Source organism: Asparagus officinalis, chromosome 3, assembly GCF_001876935.1.
Source record: "Asparagus officinalis chromosome 3, Aspof.V1, whole genome shotgun sequence".
Classification (NCBI taxonomy): Eukaryota; Viridiplantae; Streptophyta; class Magnoliopsida; order Asparagales; family Asparagaceae; genus Asparagus; species Asparagus officinalis.
This window is the reverse complement of record NC_033796.1, coordinates 110,253,878-110,274,690: the sequence shown is the minus strand read 5'-3', so window position 1 is coordinate 110,274,690 and position 20,813 is coordinate 110,253,878. Positions and strand designations below refer to the sequence as shown.

At 41.2% G+C, this 20,813-nt stretch overlaps 1 protein-coding gene across 1 annotated transcript; it reads left to right on the top strand.

Annotated features, from left to right (window-relative positions):
* Positions 3,077-8,617, top strand: LOC109835594 (pyrophosphate-energized vacuolar membrane proton pump-like). The gene is made up of 8 exons (XM_020403564.1): positions 3,077-3,359; positions 4,360-4,934; positions 5,220-5,599; positions 5,679-5,765; positions 6,241-6,571; positions 7,144-7,554; positions 7,758-7,817; positions 8,091-8,617. The coding sequence occupies exons 1-8, from the start codon at positions 3,077-3,079 to the stop codon at positions 8,295-8,297; spliced, it is 2,334 nt and encodes a 777-aa protein (XP_020259153.1). The 3' UTR covers positions 8,298-8,617.

Below are 20,813 nucleotides of genomic sequence, written 5' to 3'. Positions count from 1 at the left end.
AAGATCGAGTTTAAGTGCCTTAAGCTTTGAAGCAATATGAAACATTTTCATAATGTACTCCCTGATATTTCCTTTGCCCTTATACTTCATTGAAATCAAGCGAGCTAAAAACGTGCTTGTTTCTACCTTATCGTTTTTCGCAAAACGTTTCTCAATTTTGGTAAGAAAATCTTTAGCCTTAGTAATCCCTTCTGATTCTATGCCCCTGAAAGCTTCCGGAACGCCACGCTTAATGATCATTAGACTCATGCGATTTGAACGCTCCCACTTCTCATACTCCTTCTTTGCATCAGGAGTGCTTTCCGCAGTGAGAAGTTGGGGTTGTTCAGTCCTTAATGCAAGGTCTAGATCCATGTAGCCAAGAACAATTAATATGTTCTCTTTCCAAACCTTGAAATTTGTCCCATTGAGCATGGGAATTGAGTTGATGTTAGCAGAAATTGTTGTAACAGATGCATTAGCTGAAATAAACAAAAGATACTCACATTATTAACCGTAATCAATAAAATTCAAATAATAACAAATCCCATCTCAAGATGTCTGGCATAACATTAATATCAAGTCTTTGGACAGTAATATTAACTTGTAAGTGATACCTTGTTGCAATGATCAAACATTGACAATAACTCATGTCAAATAATGAAACTATCTTTGGATCGATTCATTATTCACATGTAAACCTTATAATTATCACACGTTTATCATCGCAGATGTGTATACAGTCTAAATAAATATTAACCTTCCTTTGGGCCGATTAAATATTTACACGAAAGCATACACACAAACATCTCACATTCCTCATGAACAATCTACACGAGAGAGGTTACTTTGGCAACTTCTTGTTTCAATTAAACAATTAGAGTGAAAGACAACCTTAATACCTTAGTGTCATAATATTTGAATTAAATAATTGATTAACTACCAAATTAAAATTAAATTAAATTAATTTAATTTAAATTTTCATAGCTTAAATAGGGCCTCATTGCTTAATTAGTTAAATTAAGCATACTAAAATTGGGTCCAAAACCAAATAGAGTTAAGTGGGCTGTGCCCTAACTCAAATTGTCTGCAGCCTTCTTCTTTCACCCGACGGAAAAGAAGAACAATAGAACGAAAATTGTCTGCAGCCTTCTTCTTTCACCCGACGGAAAAGAAGAACAATAGAACGAACGCAAGGTTCGTTTGAGAACGAACGCGCCTTCTTCTTTCACCCGACGGAAAAGAAGAACAATAGAACGAACGCAAGGTTCGTTTGAGAACGAACGCGGGGTTCGTTTGAGAACGAACGCGGGGTTCGTTTGAAGTGAGCAAGAGACTTGCCTGAGGATGAACGTGGGGTTCAATATGAGAACAAACGCGAGGTTCGACTTGAGAACGAACGCGAGGTTCGACTTGAGAACGAACGTAGGTTCGACTTGAGAACGAACGCGAGGTTCGACTTGAGAACGAATGCAGGTTCGACTTGAGAATGAACGCAGGTTCGACTTGAGAACGAACGCGAGGTTTGACTTGAGAACGAACACAGGTTCGACTTGAGAACGAACGCAGGTTCGACTGAAAACGAACGCGAAGTTCGACCTGAGAATGAACGTGATGTTCAACTTGAGAACGAACGCAATGTTCGTTTGAATCGAGCGCGAGGCTCGCCTGAGAACGAACGCGAGGTTCGTCTGAATCGAGCACGAGGCTCGCCTGAGAACGGGTAAGTCCTCAAGCCCTTTTTTTCCTTTCTTTCACTCGTTAGGGTTCAGATCTGAAACGCCGCCGCCACTTGGGCTACAGCCAACGAGCACCCCTTAGGGTTCGTTCTAAAAATCGCCGCCGCTGAAACAACTCCGGCGAGGAGTTTTGGTGAACAACGACAGATCAAAAGACAAAATATTTTTTTTTTCGAACTCAACCATTCAGATCCAAACCTCAAAAATTGAATCAAACACAAAAGAAATGAACTTTAGAGTTCATAAGTGCTACAAATCCAAAATTGAAAGAAAAACCAAACAAAAAGAAATTTTTTACTGTTCATCCGAACAGTAACAAATCAAAACCGTTACTGTTCATCCATGAACAATTCTTAAAAAAAGCCACAAATTAAGATCAAAGAACCTTAATTTTAATCTTAATATCTTAGAACAAATCACGATGGCTCTGATACCACTTGTTAGATCTAAAATTTAAGATCTAAACCTTAAAGCCATGATTTAATTCAAAGAGATTAACAAGAATCAAAAGGTACGGAAGCATATACCTGAATCCATTGAGGAAAACCTGATTAGGGTTTTGATGATCTTCTAAGCTTAGGGTTTCTCCCTTATGGATCTCTTTAGATAGGGATAAGAGAATGAGAGTGGCTAACCCTAGATTAGGGACCATAACCCCATATATATAGGTGTTGTACATTTGTAATTTGGCCCCTCATCAAATTACAATTACAACCTGGTATCTGCACGTATAACCCCATGATTTATTTAAATACCCATTAACCCAAATTGATTGATCACTTTAAGTGGGTTATCCTTAAAGATAGCAATACACATTGATTAATCATATGTGCCCACAATTAGATTTAATTAGATTTAAATCCAACAGTGTTACCATCGGTCACGGCACCTTTGAGGTGTTTCTATTATAACGTTTGTGAATATGGATGATTTGAGGGGCATATGTAAAAAAGCAATTAAAAAAAAACCAAAACATTGTGCTCACCCGCCATCCTTTGTGCTCACTTCATAAAGGGCGTTTCTACGGGGACCCCAAATAAGGAATCCAATGGGAGGACAGGTGAGCTGCCCCCTCCGGTTAGATGATGTGCCCCCCTCCGGTTGGATGATGCACCGTTCATGAATAGTATATCATCTAACCGGAGGGGGACAGTTCACCAGACCTCTTGGGCCCTAATTTGGGGTGCCCGGGCATTAATCCTTCATAAAATATTCACAAAAGAATCAAAAACCCACACTATATAACCCGCTAGCCTCTCCCTCTCCTCCCCCATCACACAAATATATATTCTCACTCTCTCTTCTCTACAGGGAGCTCCGTCAGCTCCGTCACCGTCAAAAACACCCCTCCCGTCAAGATGGGATCCCCTCTCTTCTCCGAAGTGATAACGGAGATATTAATCCGGCGGCCGCCCGTGCAATTTCGGGAGCATTTTTCGCCGGGCTTCCTTCTCCCCCCCCCTTCGTTTTCCCCCCAGTGGGTCATGCTCGTGGCCAGGGTCAGGCTCTCGCCGCGACCCCACCCCGCCGGCCGCCAAGAAGAACGCAGGCTCGGCGACTACCTCCTCGAAGAGGAGGAGGGCGTCGGCGATCACGCCGTCGTCGCCAAGTGCGCCGAGATACAGAACGCCATCTCTGAAGGTAATTAACCGTGCGCATGCTCGCTCGGTTAGCTAGCTAGCTACGACTAGATTATTAGTATATTTTTTTTAGAAAAAATGATCTTTTTCGCGAAAAAAAGAGTCTTTTTTTAATTTATATTTTGAGTTGCTGCATGCGGAGTGAATTTTATGTGAAAATGGTTTTTCTTTTTTTTTATTTTATTTGTAAAGGGTTTGTTTTACAGTTGCTAGTTTTATGAGGAACTTTAGTTTCGTCTATAATTGAAAATATTGAACTTTTTTTAGGTAGGCGGCTTTTTCTGGAAGAATATCATATGTTTTAACATTATGGGTGAATTTACATACCTTTTTTCTTGGGTCCTAATACGTCTAATCACAAACAACCTTTAAATTTCTAATATCATTGTTAGAATATAAAATTTTAAACTTCAACTCTCACTATAAGTTCGAGGTTTTTTGTAATAGTTAAGAGGGTACCAGAGCAATCCATGTTCAGAGCATGTTTGGGAATTGGTCAAAGTGGGCTTATAAGTCGCCGAGACATGTTTGGTAAACACGTTTTTTAGATAATCTAGCTTATTTTTTGGTGGCTTATAAGTCGCCACATAGTTTGACCAAGTAAAAGACCACTATATCCCTTGACTCTTAAAGAAAATTCAGAAGCCTTCTATCATCTATCTTCAGCCCCTCTTTGTTCATTTTGACGGCAGAGATGGATTATAAGCCGCTCACTTGCCAATCAATCTACTATTGGAAATGGATTTGATCCATTAAATTTACCAAGCACTTCAGATTATATCCACTTGAATTTATAAGCCATTTGTGAATTATAATCTAAAGTTGCCAAATATAGCCCAAATCCAACTAACCACCAATTTAAAATGTGGACTTTATAAAAATTGATACCCCTGCATTTATACAAACCTCGACTCTCACCACGACTTCGGAGTTTTGGCCAAATGGGTAGACGGACTTCACGATTCAGAGTAAATTTTCATAAAAACTTTTCCATGCAACAGGAGCAACATCCTTCCTCTTCACTGAATACCAATACGTCGGCGTCTTCATGGTAGCCTTCGCCGTCCTCATCTTCCTCTTCCTCGGCTCCGTCGAGGGGTTCAGCACAAAAGGCCAGCCCTGCACCTACACCAAGGACAAAACCTGCAAGCCTGCCCTCTTCAACGCCATCTTCAGCACCGTCGCCTTCCTGCTCGGCGCAGTCACCTCCCTCTTCTCCGGCTTCCTCGGTATGAAGATCGCTACCTATGCGAACGCGAGAACCACTCTCGAAGCCAGAAAAGGAGTCGGCAAAGCTTTCATCACTGCGTTCAGGTCGGGAGCCGTGATGGGCTTTCTGCTGGCTGCAAACGGGCTTTTGGTTCTCTACATTTCGATTAATTTGTTCAAATTGTACTATGGTGATGACTGGGAGGGTCTCTTCGAGGCTATCACTGGTTATGGGCTTGGCGGGTCTTCGATGGCCCTGTTCGGGAGAGTCGGAGGTGGTATTTATACCAAGGCTGCCGACGTCGGTGCTGATCTTGTTGGTAAAGTCGAGAGGAACATACCTGAAGATGACCCAAGAAACCCTGCTGTGAGATTTTGCTTCCTTTACAACCTTTAATTGCACATAGACCCCCTTCAGCATCATTGTAGTTAGTTCCATTGTTGCAGATAGAACCCCGGGTTGACTCTTTTGACCATATGAAATTTTTGCAGATATTGCCTCAGGGTGAAATTATTAAAACTATAGGGTACAGTAAATTGAAACCAGCAATGCTACAGGGGCTCTGAGTGCCGCTAGCTCTTCTATTGACGGTGGTTTCTTGTTATGAGGATAAATTAATTGCTGACGGAGTTTTGAAATTTTTTGTTACAGGTGATTGCTGATAATGTTGGTGACAATGTTGGAGACATAGCTGGAATGGGTTCAGACCTGTTCGGTTCGTACGCGGAGTCATCGTGTGCTGCTCTTGTTGTTGCTTCGATCTCTTCGTTTGGGATCAACCACGATTTCACTGGGATGTGTTATCCGCTTCTTATTAGCTCCATGGGGATCGTTGTTTGTTTGGTGACAACTCTGTTTGCTACCGATTTCTTCGAGATCAAGGCAGTGAAGGAGATTGAGCCTGCACTGAAGAAGCAGCTTATTATCTCCACCGCGCTGATGACCCTCGGTATTGCGCTCGTCAGTTGGTTGGCCCTCCCCTCTTCCTTCACTATCTTCAATTTTGGCGCGCAGAAGCAAGTAAAGAACTGGTAAGCAATATCTTTAGACGATTGTCCTGGTATCTGACGACAGTGTAACGACTCGATTAATTGTACTTAAATTTTCCAGGGAGCTATTCTTCTGTGTTGCGATCGGGTTATGGGCTGGACTGGTTATTGGATTTGTCACCGAGTACTATACCAGCAACGCATACAGGTAATAGTTATTGGATTTGTCACGAGTCCAAGCGTACTTCACCATATATTCATGTAATTGTTCTTTGAATATGAGAGCGAATCTAATCTTGTGTCTTAGACCAAACCCACACATTGAGCTGAATGATGCAAGGTTTAACACCATTTTTGTTCTCTTTTTTCTGTCAGTCCCGTGCAGGATGTCGCGGATTCATGCAGAACTGGAGCTGCCACCAATGTTATCTTCGGTCTTGCTTTAGGATACAAATCTGTTATAATTCCAATTTTCGCTATCGCTCTCAGTATATTTGTTAGTTTTAGCCTTGCTGCTATGTATGGTATCGCCGTTGCTGCTCTTGGTATGCTGAGCACCATTGCCACTGGGTTGGCTATCGATGCTTATGGACCGATCAGTGACAATGCTGGAGGGATTGCTGAAATGGCTGGAATGAGCCATAGGATTCGTGAGACCATTTTTGTTCTCTTTTTTCTGTCAGTCCCGTGCAGGATGTCGCGGATTCATGCAGAACTGGAGCTGCCACCAATGTTATCTTCGGTCTTGCTTTAGGATACAAATCTGTTATAATTCCAATTTTCGCTATCGCTCTCAGTATATTTGTTAGTTTTAGCCTTGCTGCTATGTATGGTATCGCCGTTGCTGCTCTTGGTATGCTGAGCACCATTGCCACTGGGTTGGCTATCGATGCTTATGGACCGATCAGTGACAATGCTGGAGGGATTGCTGAAATGGCTGGAATGAGCCATAGAATTCGCGAGAGGACTGATGCCTTGGACGCTGCAGGAAACACAACTGCTGCCATTGGAAAGGTAATCTTTTTTCCTTCAGATGTATGTATTCATTAATCAGGACTTCACATGCCCTTTACAGAATTCAATTATATTATGTTTGTACGTTCACCTATTAGAGCATGTAGTCTCGTCGACTTGGCCTTTCAGGTTTTGTTACTTGAAACAAAACCTGATGAAGAAAAGATACAAAAAAAAAGAGGAGGAAATAATAGCAGATTTCGATCATCTTTTACTGTCAATGAGCAGTTGATTGAGATCATTACTTTCAATCATAATCAACTTAGTATTGCCTAGTTGGATGGTTGTACCCATTCCAAAAACTAACACTTCCTTAACCCCGTGAATTGCTCTCGTATCCACATTCACTAGGGAAAATTATAACCATCCACTAAAGAATAGACGATTACGATTAAAAGCAGTAATATCTCCACTATTTTTTGGCAGTGCAGAGGATCCAAACCCAGTAATTCTCCACCTTCTCCGGTTTTTTACATTTGGATGTGAAAAGAGAGATTTTTTTTTATTAAACTCTAACCAAGTTTGAACCCAATTTTGGTTGATGTCAACTTCACCCTCGAGTTTTGTCCTAGGGTTTCGCCATCGGTTCAGCTGCCCTGGTGTCCCTTGCCCTTTTCGGTGCATTCGTAAGTCGTGCAGGCATTAAAATGGTCGACGTCCTGACCCCCAAAGTCTTCATCGGGCTGATTGTTGGTGCTATGCTTCCTTACTGGTTCTCGGCCATGACCATGAAGAGTGTGGGCAGTGCAGCTCTTAAGATGGTTGAGGAAGTTCGTCGTCAGTTCAACACCATCCCCGGTCTCATGGAGGGTACGGCTAAACCTGATTATGCGACCTGTGTCAAGATCTCGACTGATGCCTCCATCAAGGAGATGATCCCTCCTGGTGCTCTTGTTATGCTTACTCCCCTCATTGTCGGAACTCTGTTTGGTGTCGAGACTCTCTCTGGAGTTCTTGCCGGCTCTCTGGTATCCGGTGTTCAGGTAACAGATCATTTTTTTGATGAGTGCCATCAATTATAACATTCTAGTATTACAAGACGCAAATATGTGTGACCCTTTCTCATGAATCAGGCAGCCTGGGTGTATCTCCAATTTTACAATGCGTCGTGTTAGAGTAATACTTGCAGTATTATTCTCTCTTGATATATTGCTCACTCATTGATGCAAGTACTCTCTCTTTGCAGATTGCAATCTCCGCATCCAACACCGGTGGAGCGTGGGACAACGCAAAGAAATATATCGAGGTGAAAAATACCTTCCCGGATGCTTGATCACACGTTTCACACGTCTCTCGGCCTGTTATTAGATGCTATTAAACTAGAGAAGAACTCTAAAGTTGCGATGAGGGTTAAACGTTACAGACTTTATATTCTAACACGCACCACGGGTTGAGCCCCTTTCCATGGGCCAAAACCTGATATCTTTTAATTTGCTTTAAATACGTGGCTGGTGGATTTGAAATTGGACTGTTTTGATACCATCTTAAATTTAAGTTCCTTTTGATTGTCCTCCTGCAGGCGGGAGCTTCTGAGCACGCTAGGACCCTCGGCCCTAAGGGATCCGAACCCCACAAGGCTGCGGTCATCGGCGACACCATCGGAGACCCCCTCAAGGACACGTCCGGCCCGTCGCTCAACATCCTTATCAAGCTCATGGCCGTTGAATCTCTCGTGTTCGCTCCGTTCTTTGCGACCCACGGGGGCCTCCTCTTCAGGATCTTCTAAGGACTGAAGAAGCAAACCATCGTCAGGACTCGATCGGTGGTTGCTTCTTCTTCAGCATCCTCTTCTCGTTTGCAAAACAATATTGCCAGCATCCCCCTCGCCTGTTTTCGTTCGTTGTCCATAAAACATCACCTCGTTTTTTTGTTTGGCTGTAAGCAGCTCGATCGAGGGATGAATGTCAGTTGAGTTCCCGGATTGTTTCGGGCTAAAAGCAAATTTTCCAAACTTATATTAGTAGGTAGTAGATGATGATATAAAATGTTTGGGGATCGATGCTGGTTGTGAGATTAATGGTTAATTACCATCGCAAGGTTTTTCCATGCAGCTGGTTGTTCTGTCTTTTATTACTTTAAATTTGGGTGCAGTAGATGGTTAGTCAAAATTTTATGGCTTTTATTTTGGACGTGATTTGGTGTGGAAAATTTTATGGCTTTTTCCAAATTATGAGGGTTATTGCTGCGATTAGCATAATTTTGAACAATTTGTTGTTTGGACTCAATTGGTAGTCAAGCTCAAGAAGCTTTGAGCGGTAAAGATGATGAATTATATGATGAGATTAGACAAAAGAAAAAAAACAATTTAGAAGGAGAAAAGGGTAGAATAACAGTTGATTCACGAGCAAAATTTTTAAATCATGAGAGTGTGTTCCTCGAAATATTCCTCGTTGTGTTGCAACTCTCTTTACAAGCTCAACTCCATACGCACCGGTTGCTCGGTTAGCACCGAATGTACCGACTGAATCCTGCACCATCAGAAATGAAAGAAGACACGATGAAAAGTTTTTAGCTCGGAATAGGTCGAAATTTGTAATTAATTTTGTAAATAGGTCTATTTTAAAAATTTGTCCTTAGAGGAAGGGGGAAGCGCCAGAGCTAGAGGACTTAGCGGTGTAGCAGGATCACAAGCTAGAGGAGGCAGGCGTAGAGCGAGGCTTTAGGTTATGGAAAGTAGACAATTGTTGGCTAGCCTTTAGAGGTCCAAGTGACAATAGTGGCGGAGTCACATTAGCCTTGTCCTGGGCAGCTGCCCAGGACAAGATTTGAAAATATATATATAGCAATGTCTGTACATAATTTGAGCTGAATTTATAGAATATTTGGAATTAGTTTATAGTTAACTGGAGAGATTATGTGGAGGACTAAGAAAGAGAATCTATTGTGATAATTAATCATTTATGATGCGTAATTAAATCGGCACACAACCCTGAAAAATTACTCTCGGATGAGTCTAACAGTGTCGATACATAATTAATGAGGAGGTTTTCTTTTTTCCCCTGAGGAAGGTGAGGGCGGCGAACACGTCGTCGGCGATGCAGAGAAAGACATTCTGATGCGCTCTTGAGGTGTTTTAGACCACCTTTATTTTTAGCCCAAGGCAAAAAATAATCCTGGCTACGCCTGTTAGGGATTCGAAACAATCAATCGAACCATTGCCCTTCCGGACCTTGTGTTGAAAGTAGGAAAGTAGGAATAATACCACAAATAAAGATCTAACCTTGCAAAAATAGAAAAGGAGACGAACACACAGATTTAACGAAGTTTGGCAACGTGCATACGTCCTCGGGAGCCACACCACACAATCTCTTTATTAATTGAAGAAGAATTACAAGCTCTCAAACTAGGTTTAATCTCTCTGAGATTCTCTCTCTTCTTGCAGTCAAAAAACTCTCTTTTTTCGTATTGTTGCAACCCTAAAAACGTTTAAGGTATTTATAGAGTCCTGGAGAAAACAGAATCTAAAACAGTTTAGGAAACTGTTTGACTGTGTCGCGGTCGACCGTGCCAAACGACAGAAACTCCCAGATTTCCAGAGAGTTGAGCGGTCGACCGCCGCGGTCGACCGAACCAAAAACCCGAGACCAAAAATCCTACAGGGTTGGCGCGGTCGACCGCCTTCAGCGACTGCCTTCAGCTTCAGCTCCTCCAACTCTTGTCGACCGCCGCGGTCGACCGTGGATCTGTCTGCTTGTTTTCTCGTCGTTTTGATTCCAGCTCTTGTCTCAACTTTGGGTCTACACCTTAGACTAACAATCTCTCACTTGGAGACCAAAGTGCCTGCAGTGAGTTCACCCGAACTCTCCCCTTCTTCACATGCATCTTCTCCCCCCGAAAAAATTATTTCTTCAATCAACAATATCACGACGATCGTGTCGATCCTCGTAGTGTGGCTCCGCCTTCGTCTTCTACTCGTGAAGGCCAACTGAAGTTGCGCACAACTCCAGTTTCTCAATGGTGACCGCCTTCGTCAACATGTCCGCCGGATTTTGACTCCACAAAATCTTCATCAAATGCAACTTTTCGTCTTCAACTAGCGAGCGTATAATGGTATTTGACGTCGATGTGCTTCGTTCTGGCATGATATACTGGATTCTTGGCAAGATGTATAGCGCTCTGGCTATCACAATAAAGAACTCCTCTCCCTTGCTTCAGATCCAACTCTTCCAAGCACCTGTTCAATCAGATCATCTCTTTACTTGCTTCAGTCACCGTGACATACTCAGCCTCGGTTGTAGATAAAGTCACAATCTTCTGCAGACGTGAGACCCAGCTCACTGCTGTCGACGCTAAGGTATAAACATACCCCGTGGTGCTTCGCCTCGTATCATGATCACCGGCGAAGTCCGCATCCACGTATCCCTGCAGCACCAACTCCTTCCTCCTGAAACATATATCCACTTCACGGCCTCCCAATGCTGCTTTCCTGGATTGCTTGTAAATCTGCTCACAACTCCCACTGCATGGGCGATGTCTGACCTCGTGCAAACCATCGCGTACATGAGACTCCCAATAGCCGAAGAATATGGCACCCTGCTCATATGCTCTCTATTTGTATCTGTCTTAGGCGATTGCTCCTCAGATAGCTTGAACTGACTTCCAAGGGGTGTGCTAATAACTTTAGCCGATTGCTCCTCAGATAGCTTGAACTGACTTCCAAGGGGTGTGCTAATAACTTTAGCATTCTGCATGTTAAACCTCTGAAGTACCTTCTCAATGTATTCAGCTTGGCTCAATCTTAATGTCCTTTCAGCTTCATCCCTGCTGATTCGCATTCCTAGAATCTGCTTCGCTGCACCCAGATCCTTTATTACAAATTCCTTTGCTAGCTGCTTCTTCAAACTGTTTATCTCCTCCAAACACGGTCATGCTACCAACATATCATCAACATACAATAACAAAATAATGAAACTGGACTCGAACCTTTTAAAATAACAGCAATGATCTGAATTGCATCTTCTGTAGTCATTGTTCTGCATGAACTTATCAAACTTCTTATACTACTGTCTCGGATCCTGTTTCAAACCATATAAGCTCTTCTTGAGCTTACACACTATCTCTTCCTTTCCTTCTTCAATGAAGCCAACAGGCTGCTTCATGTAGATTTCTTCATCCAAGTCACCATGAAAAAAGGCAGTCTTCACATCTAACTGCTCAAAAAAGAGGTCTTCTGCAGCCACCAAACTCAACACCACTATGATGGTTGTGAGTTTCACAACATGAAAAAATATCTCCGTGTAGTCCACTCATTCCCGCTGTTGAAACCCCTTTACTACTAATCTGGCCTTGAATCTCTTGCTTCCATCACTCTCTTGCTTGACCCGGTAGACCCATTTGTTATGTAAGGTCTTCTTCTGTGCAGGTAGCTGGGCTAACTCCCAGGTCTCATTAGTGAGTAGAGAATCCATCTCCTCTTGCATCGCATGCTCCCACTGCTGAGATTCACTCACTTACATTGCCTCTTCATAGCACTCCGGCTCACCGCTATCTGTCAATAATAAGTAATCAAGAGATGAAAGATATCTGAGATTTGGTTTGGGTACCCTGGATGACCTCCTAAGCTCTATGCCCTGGGTAGTTTCTTTTGCACCTAGAGCCTCCTCCGTTCTGTGGTCAGAACAAACATCATCACCCCTATCTGAAAATTCCTCTATATCCATGTACTCAGATTCATCTGTATCTAAAATGTTGCTCCCACTGCTTTGGCTATCCTTGGCATCTTCCTTGTTCTTGTACATCATATCCTCATTGAATATCACTTGGCATCTTCCTTGTTCTTGTACATCATATCCTCATTGAATATCACGTCCCTGCTTCTGATGATCTTCTTGTTCTTCTCATCCCAAAGGCGATACCCGAACTCATCAATGTCGTATCCAATGAATGTGCACTTCTGTGACTTAGCTTCTAGCTTGCCCCTGATATGATCACTGATATGAACATAAGCCACGCAACCAAATACCCGCAAGTGTGAGAGATTTATTTTCTTGCCACTCCAAACCTCCTCTGGAATCCCAAAATCTAATGGAACTGATGGCCCGTGATTAATAAGGTAAGCTGCCGTATGCACCGCATCCGTCCAAAATATCTTAGGCAGACCTGCATGTAATCGCATGCTCCTGGCATGCTCTGTCAAGGTCATGTTCATCCTCTCCGCAATGTCGTTCTGCTGCTGCGTCCTTGGAGTAGTCCTCTCTAAGGGAATACCATTCGTAGCACAGAACCTCTTGAACTCCTCCAGCTCGTATTCTCCATCATTGTCTGATCTCAGACATTTCACCTTCAGATCTGTCTCATTCTCCACCATGGCCTTCCACTTCTTGAAGATTCTAAACACTTCTGACTTGTGCTTCATGAAGTAGATCCACACCTTCCTCGAGTGATCGTCGATGAAGGTAACATAATATCTCGAACCGCCAAAAGAAGACACACTGGCTGGACCCCATACATCTGTATGAATCAACTCTAGCTTCTGAGCCTTAGGTGGCCTTCCACCCTTCTGAAAACTAACCCTCTTCTGTTTCCTAAAGATACAGTCTTCACAAACCCCGACTTCCACGGCGTCGATCCCGGTTAGCTTTCTTGTAAATGTAAAATTTTCATCCCCTTTTCGCTCATGTGCCCTAGCCTGTTGTGCCACAGATCTGTACTCTCTTTGCCAACTACAATTGCGAGGGTGTCACTCGTATGTAAGGTGAGGTAGAGAGTTCCTAACTTGTTGCCTCGAGCAACTATCATCGTACCGTTGGAGATTCTCCACGAATCCCCTGTGAATGTCGAAACATAGCCTTCTGCTCCAAGCTGTCTCACCGAAACAAGATTCCTTTTCAGTTTCGGTACGTGTCTCACGTTCTTCAAGGTCCACTTAGAGCCCTTCATCTGAATCTGCACTTCACCCTTTCTAACAATATTACAGGGCTCATTATTCCCCAAATATACTTTTCCAAAGTCCCCTGCTACAAAATTCTGAAATAGCTTCCTGTTAGCAGTGGCGTGGAAAGAGGCTCTTGAATCGATGACCCAAGAATCAGAATCGCTGTCCATTGCAAGAATCAAGGCATCCTGCACGATATGAGCCTCCTGCTCACCCGCATTCTTCTTTGGACTTTTGCAGACTGAAGACATATGGCCCTCCTGGCCGCAGTTCCAACACTTTCCTTTAATAGGCCTAACCTTCAAGTTCGACATCTTCTTTACTGATTTTGACCGATTCCTGTTCTGGTTTCCTTTCTTCTGGCTTCTGCCTCTCTGCTCAAAACTTAGAGTTGAACCTGAACCTTCTGATTCGGACGATTTTCTTCTAACCTCCTCGGATAGAATCATGCTAACCACCTCACTCAGCTTCAACTTCTCCTTCCACGCCGAATTGCTGATTGCCGTCACACAACCTGCCCAACTATCCAGCAACTGCGATAGTAACAATAGGGCCTGCACTTCGTCATTAAACGTGATGTCCACGGAGATAAGCTGATCAACAATCGTGTTGAACTCGCTGAGATGCATCGTGAATGACCGTCCTTCTGTCATCTTGAGGTTGAAAAGAGTTTTGATTAGATGCACCTTGTTTGCTGTCGACGGTTGCTCGTACATCTTCTCGAGCGCTTCCATAAGCCCCACCGTCTTATTCTCCTTCAGAATATTGTGGGCTACTGATTTGGCGAGCGACAACCGGATTTGCCCTAGAGCCTTCCTATCCAGTAACTCCCAATCACCATCTGACTCCTCCTTCTTCTTTCCCTTTTTCCTTGCCCATTAACGGGCGATACAAGTCCTTCTGGTACAGATAGTCCTCCATCTGCGACTTCCAGTTGGCGAAGTCTGAACCGTCAAACTTCTCGATCTTTAATTTGTTTTCCTCTGCCATGGCTTTCACACAAATTGCTGAACGAAGCTCTGATACCAGTTGTTGGGGATTCGAAACAATCAATCGAACCATTGCCCTTCCGGACCTTGTGTTGAAAGTAGGAAAGTAGAAATAATACCACAAATAAAGATCTAACCTTGCAAAAATAGTAAAGGATACGAACACACAGATTTAACGAGGTTCGGCAACGTGCATACGTCCTCGGGAGCCACATCACACAATCTCTTTATTAATTGAAGAGGAATTACAAGCTCTCAAACTAGGGTTTAATCTCTCTGAGATTCTCTCTTCTTGCAGTAAAAAAACTCTCTTTTTTCGTGTTGTTGTAACCCTAAAAACGTTTAAGGTATATATGAGTCCTGGAGAAAACAGAATCCAAAACAGTTTAGGAAACTGTTTGACCGCGACGGTCGACCGCGGCGGTCGACCGTGCCAAACGACAGAAACTCCCAGATTTCTAGAGAGTTGAGCGGTCGACCGCCGCGGTCGACCGAACCAAAAACCTGAGACCAAAAATCCTACAGGGTTGGCGCGGTCGACCACCTTCAGCTTTAGCTCCTCCCAACTCTTGTGCATGTCCGCGGTCGACCGTCGCGGTCGACCGTGGATCTGTCTGCTTGTTTTCTCGACGTTTTGATTCCAGCTCTTGTCTCGACTTTGGGTCTACACCTTAGACTAAAAAAATAATCCTGGCTACGCCACTGAGTGACAATGAACCAATACTTACACAAGGTCCTTCACAGAATGCTCCTCGAGTTTCATAACATCATTGCATACAAGTCTCGCATTCAATTTGCCGCAAGCCTAGTTCCTCTTTCATCTCATTCATGTCAACATAACAACAACTTAGCTCAATCTCCAGCTCCTCAACCGTTTCATTCTCAACTCTTTAAACCGCTCATCATTTTCAGCATTTCCTCTTTTACAATTGGAATAAACTGAGTTGCCAAATTACACATAAAACCCATGATGCTCCAAAACAAATTTTTCCAACTATAACCGGAGCTATGAACTGCACATTTTAAAATTGAACTATAACTATAGTTGCATGTAACTGACTGTTTGTGTTGCAATTATAATTGCAGCGAACAAAACGATTTCTAATTTAGAGAAGAATTGATCATCTGCGACTGATAATTACAAAAAAGTTCATATCCTAGCTGCATATCATCTGCAATCGATAATCTGCCGACTATAGATCACCATTGCTTCACTGTAGAACTGCCCATACCTCACTTGTTGCTAATAATTTAGAATGTTGTGAATGTTTTCATTTGGATAATAATATAAGGAATAGAGGTATTGATAAAATTGCATGCCATTATGCAAGTTATGTGTTAAGGGTTTACATAACTAATATGCATTTCTTAAGATGGGGTTCCAGACCATGAAACTGTCTTCATCACCATCATCATAACTTTAGTCCCGATAAACGCAAAAAAAATATCGAGAAAGCTAAAAAAGAATTTATTGCTTCTTAAGAAAAGATTACCTTAGATTATACACTTGTTAATTGGCTCCAGAAACTTACTAAAAGCAACTACAAACAAGGAAGAAGAATTCTATATCTAAAACTTCCAGTTACTCAGTTACATGTGCTGGAAGTAATTAAATGCTCAACTATTTACCGCATTCAACATCTGGTACAGTAACTGAATAATTTCACCCCCGTTTGGGAATTTCTAAAACTTGTTTGGGAAACTAGTAAGGTGAATCAAGGGGAAGTTATTTCACCCCGTTTGGAAAGTGTAATAACAGGAAGGGAAGGGAAGTGAATGTATATAAATTGACATAAATACTCTCACATATTATTAAGTTATATGGTTGTTAGAAATTTTAGCCGTTGGATTTTGATCTTAGCTAGGGGTAAATATGTCTCTCTACATTTGTTGTATTCTCCCTCTTTACCTTCACCCCCATTACCCCAAATTGGGGGAAAGAAATCATGTTATTTTTTCACCTCCTTTCACCTCCCCTCACCCCTATTAACTTGCTATATTTACTTCCCAAACAAGGCTAAAAGTTACCCTCCCTTCCCCTCACCCCCATTACCCTCAATCCAAACAAACCCAAGGTGATTTTCATGTAAAAATCCTAATTATTTAATCTATTTAAAAGAAGGCTTTTTAAATATTAGTCCCCTAAATCCTTATTAACTTCATATTAGTCCCTCAAATCTACTTTATGTGTTGATATAAGTCTCTAGAGTTAGATGGAGTCATAAATGTGTGGGCATATTCCGTTAACTTTAACCCCTTCCATAAAATTACAACTATAACCCTCACCTAACCTGTTAATAACCCTCACTATTTCATTAGAGGGGAAATTCCAGTGATTCTCCACTCAATCCACATTCTATTTCTCCATCTCCAACTTAGATCTGGAACCCATTTGAACTTAGAAAGCGAAAATAGAGTCTTTCTCACTTGGGGGACTTAGATCCCAAACCCATTTGAAATAATAGCCCATTTTGAACTTGGTTGGGTTATTTCTCACTTGGGGGTATTTTTGTAACTAGTCAACCATGGTTGGTCAGGGTTCACCCAACCATGGCTTAGTGTTTTAAACCCTAACCCTAACAGAAGGACTTTTATCAACACATAATGAAGATTTGAGGGACTAATCAAAATATAAAGATTTGAGGGACTAATATCAAATTACTAAAGATTTAAGGGAGTAATATCGAAAAACCCCTTAAAAGAAAGTTTAACAACTCAACTGAACCAGGATGGGGCATTCAGTAGATTACTGGGCTACTCAATATATTCAAATGCAATGGACAATACTCACCTGGGTGATCACTAGAGCATAACATCACAGCTTGCACACGAGTGTTCGCAAAATAGCAAAGAATGAAAATCAACCAATTACTGCTCAGAATCGAATAGTGCACCCTTCTCCCCTCTATGCTTAAGCTGCATATAATAAAATTTAGATATTCTTGTTTTGCAGTTCAGATCAAACCTCAAAGAAGCAAGCACACATAATCATGAATATTCACTCTACTCCAACTGGAGCCTAGTACTAACTGTATTAGCTAAGAAGTAAGCATTCAAAACTTCCTTCTTCATCATCACACAAGCCTTTCAGAAATATCAAGAACTTCGAATAAGAAAAACGTCAATTGCACAATGTAGAAAAGAGAATATAATGCTGAGCACTTAACAGAATAAAAAAAATTCTCATAGAATTGAAGAAATTGCACTTGAACAGGTAATCCCTTCTTACATTACCAAAGGTTGCTTTCTGGAGAAAGAATTGTCACGCAATTGAACTCCTTGCCTTGAGATAAAGACCCACAAAATAACATACCCGATGTAAGGGAACATGGAGCCATGGAGGGAGTGGTTCTTATAACTAACTAAACCAAAATCAACAGCCCTGAATGAATTAAACCCAATTCTAAATATAACAACAGTAAAAGAAAACCAACACTTACTTCTCAATATCAAAATCCATACCAGAGAATGTATAGGTGTATCCTTCAGTGCCAACCTAGCCAACATTCTCCCCACAGTATTAGTCGAGAATTGGGTCTCCACTGCATTCTCACTGTCCTCACAGCTCATCTCCACTATCCTACACCCTCATCATCAAAAACCCTAAGAAATTTCTCGCATCTTCATGTACAAAATGGAACTGAATGATAAGTATTTGGGATGACAAATAACATTAATTTCCATTTGCATGTGTAATCTCTTCTTAAAATTAGCAATCATCTCTCTCAAAGAAAATGTCATAGAATTGAACTTCCCATCGTACGATAGACCTGTAAATAACCAACTGGAGCCTAATATAGACTGTAATAGCTAAGAGTAAGCATCCAAAACTTCCCTCTCTTTCAGAAATATCAAGACCTTTGGTCAAGTCAACAATCAATTGCATAATGTAGAAAACGAACTGCATGCTAAGCATCCACTTGCATATGTAATCTAATTCCTTTGTATCATTAGCAAAGATTGCTTTTTTTTTTAAGAAAAGAATGACATACAATTGAACTTCCTACCTTAGAATCAAGACATGCAAAATAGCATAATTGATATAAGTTAACATGGAAAAGGAGTGTTTTCTGACTAAATCAGAATCCATTCTCCTGAACTAAATTAAACCCAATTCTATATGCAACAATCACAACAGATAGCTAACACTTTTCCTCAACATCAAAATCCATACCATAGAAAGGGGGGGATCCCATCCTTCATCATTTGCCTAGCTTGCGTTCCAATCCATTTGGCGGCCTCTCAAACAACTGCTTCCTCAAAACATGCAAATTCTCAAACAACTCCTTCAACAATCCAACCTTTCCAAAATCTCTGTCGTTTTCCTATTATGTAACCCATTATAAAGCTCAAATTCATCACTACAAGTACTATCCTAAGACTGCTTCCTCAACACAGGTGAATTCTCAAACTATTCCACCAACAAATCAAATGTCGCATCAAACCTCAAAAGCTCCACTGTATTCTTATTATACAAAAACAAGGATTAGAAGACTCAAAGGTATGCCTCAAAGTCTCATGCCCTTTCATTAATAAGTGTATCCTTCAACCTCAGTATAGCAACCATTGTTCCTACAGTACATGTGAAGAATTTGGTCTGAACCACAGTCTCATCGTGCTCTTCATTGTTCATTTCCACCATCCAATACCCTTTTGATTAAGCGAGACAACGATAGCATGGATACAAAATAGAACTGAACGCAAAGTACCTAGGGCAATAAAGAAATGTTCACACAATTAGATAAATTGCACTTGCATGTGATCCCGATTTAACAATACCAAAGATTGCTCTTTTCACATAGTTAAACAAATTGTTAAAGAAAATGTTCAAACTTCACATAGTTAAAGAAAATGTTTGAAACCTTAGATAGTTAAACAAATTATACTTGCATATATAATCCCAGTTGCCATTAGCAAAGATTTCTTCGTTACAAAATTGTCACACAACATCCTACATTAGGATAAAGACCTACAAAATAAGATAATCATAATATGAGGAAAAAAACATACAGAAGGGGGTGCTGTCTGTTTGATAACTAACTAAACCAAAATTCACTCCCCTGAATAAATTAAACCAATTCTAAATATAATAACAGTATAGTAGATACACTTATTCCTCAACTTCAAACCCCATTCCAGAGAAAAAAAGCCCATCTTTCATTGTTCCTTGCTTCCCCAATCCATTCAATGGGCTCTCAAACAACTGCTTCCTCAACACATCATGCAAATTCTCCAAACAACTCCCTCAACGAATCAAATGCTGCATCCAACTTCTCCAAAATCCATCTTATTCTTATTATTCATAAACCCATTATAAAGCTCAAATACCCCTACAAATATTATCCTTCAATTTCCTCAAAGTCTTGTACCCTTTCATATAAATCGTCGTAACCTTCTACTCCAACATAGCCAACATCCTACCATAGTATGAGTCTAGATTAGGTCTCTCAACAGGATTCTCATCGTATCACTCACAGATCATCTCCACCATCCTACACCCTTCATCCTAAAAACCTCTAAGAAATATGAGTAAGCAATAGGATGAATAGAAAAATGGAGGTGAATGCAAAGCACTTGTGACAATTAAAAAAATGTTCACAAGATTAAGTAAATTGCACTTGCATGGGTACGTATCATTAGCAACGATTTCTTCTTTTACAAAAGTTGCCACACAATCGAACATCCTACCTTAGGATAAAGACCTACAAATAACATACCCGTAAGAAAACATGGAAAAGGGGTGTTTTTTTTCCTTATAACTAACCAAACCAAAATCAACTCCCCTGAATAAATTAAACCTAATTCTTAATGCAACGACAACAATACAGTAGATAACTAACACTTATTCCCCAACATCAAAATCCATACTGGAGAAGAAAGCCCCATTTTTCCATTGTTTCCCTTGCTTCCCCAATCCATTCGGTGTGCTCTGAAACAACTGTCCTCAACACATCATGCAAATTCCCAAACAACGGCTTTAATGAATACATGCCATATCCAACTTCTTCAAAAGCTCCAACATATACGTATCATTCATAAACCAATTATAAAGCTCAAATATCTCTACTAAGTACTATCCTTCAAATAATTCAAAATCTCATGTCCTGTAGTATTAATGGGGTATTCCACAAATCCAACGTAGCCAAGAACTTTGTTTAAGAATACAAATCAATTGCATGATGCAGAAAATGGAATTGAATGCAAAACAATTAGGACAATAAAGAATACGTTCACAACTTCACATAATTAAACAAATTGCACTTGGATATGAAACTCCCACTTATTATGAGGAAAGGTTGCTTCTTTAAAAAAATTGTCCCGCAATTGAACATCCTACTTAGGATTAAGACCTACCAAATACATAATGGATAGGGAAAAA

Coding starts and splice junctions, on each gene's coding strand:
- LOC109835594 (XM_020403564.1), top strand. CDS start 3,077: ATGGGATCCCCTCTCTTCTCCGAAGTGATAACGGAGATATTAATCCGG. Junction 5,600..5,678: donor CAGAAGCAAGTAAAGAACTG/GTAAGCAATATC, acceptor TAAATTTTCCAG/GGAGCTATTCTTCTGTGTTG. Junction 7,555..7,757: donor CTCTGGTATCCGGTGTTCAG/GTAACAGATCAT, acceptor CTCTCTTTGCAG/ATTGCAATCTCCGCATCCAA.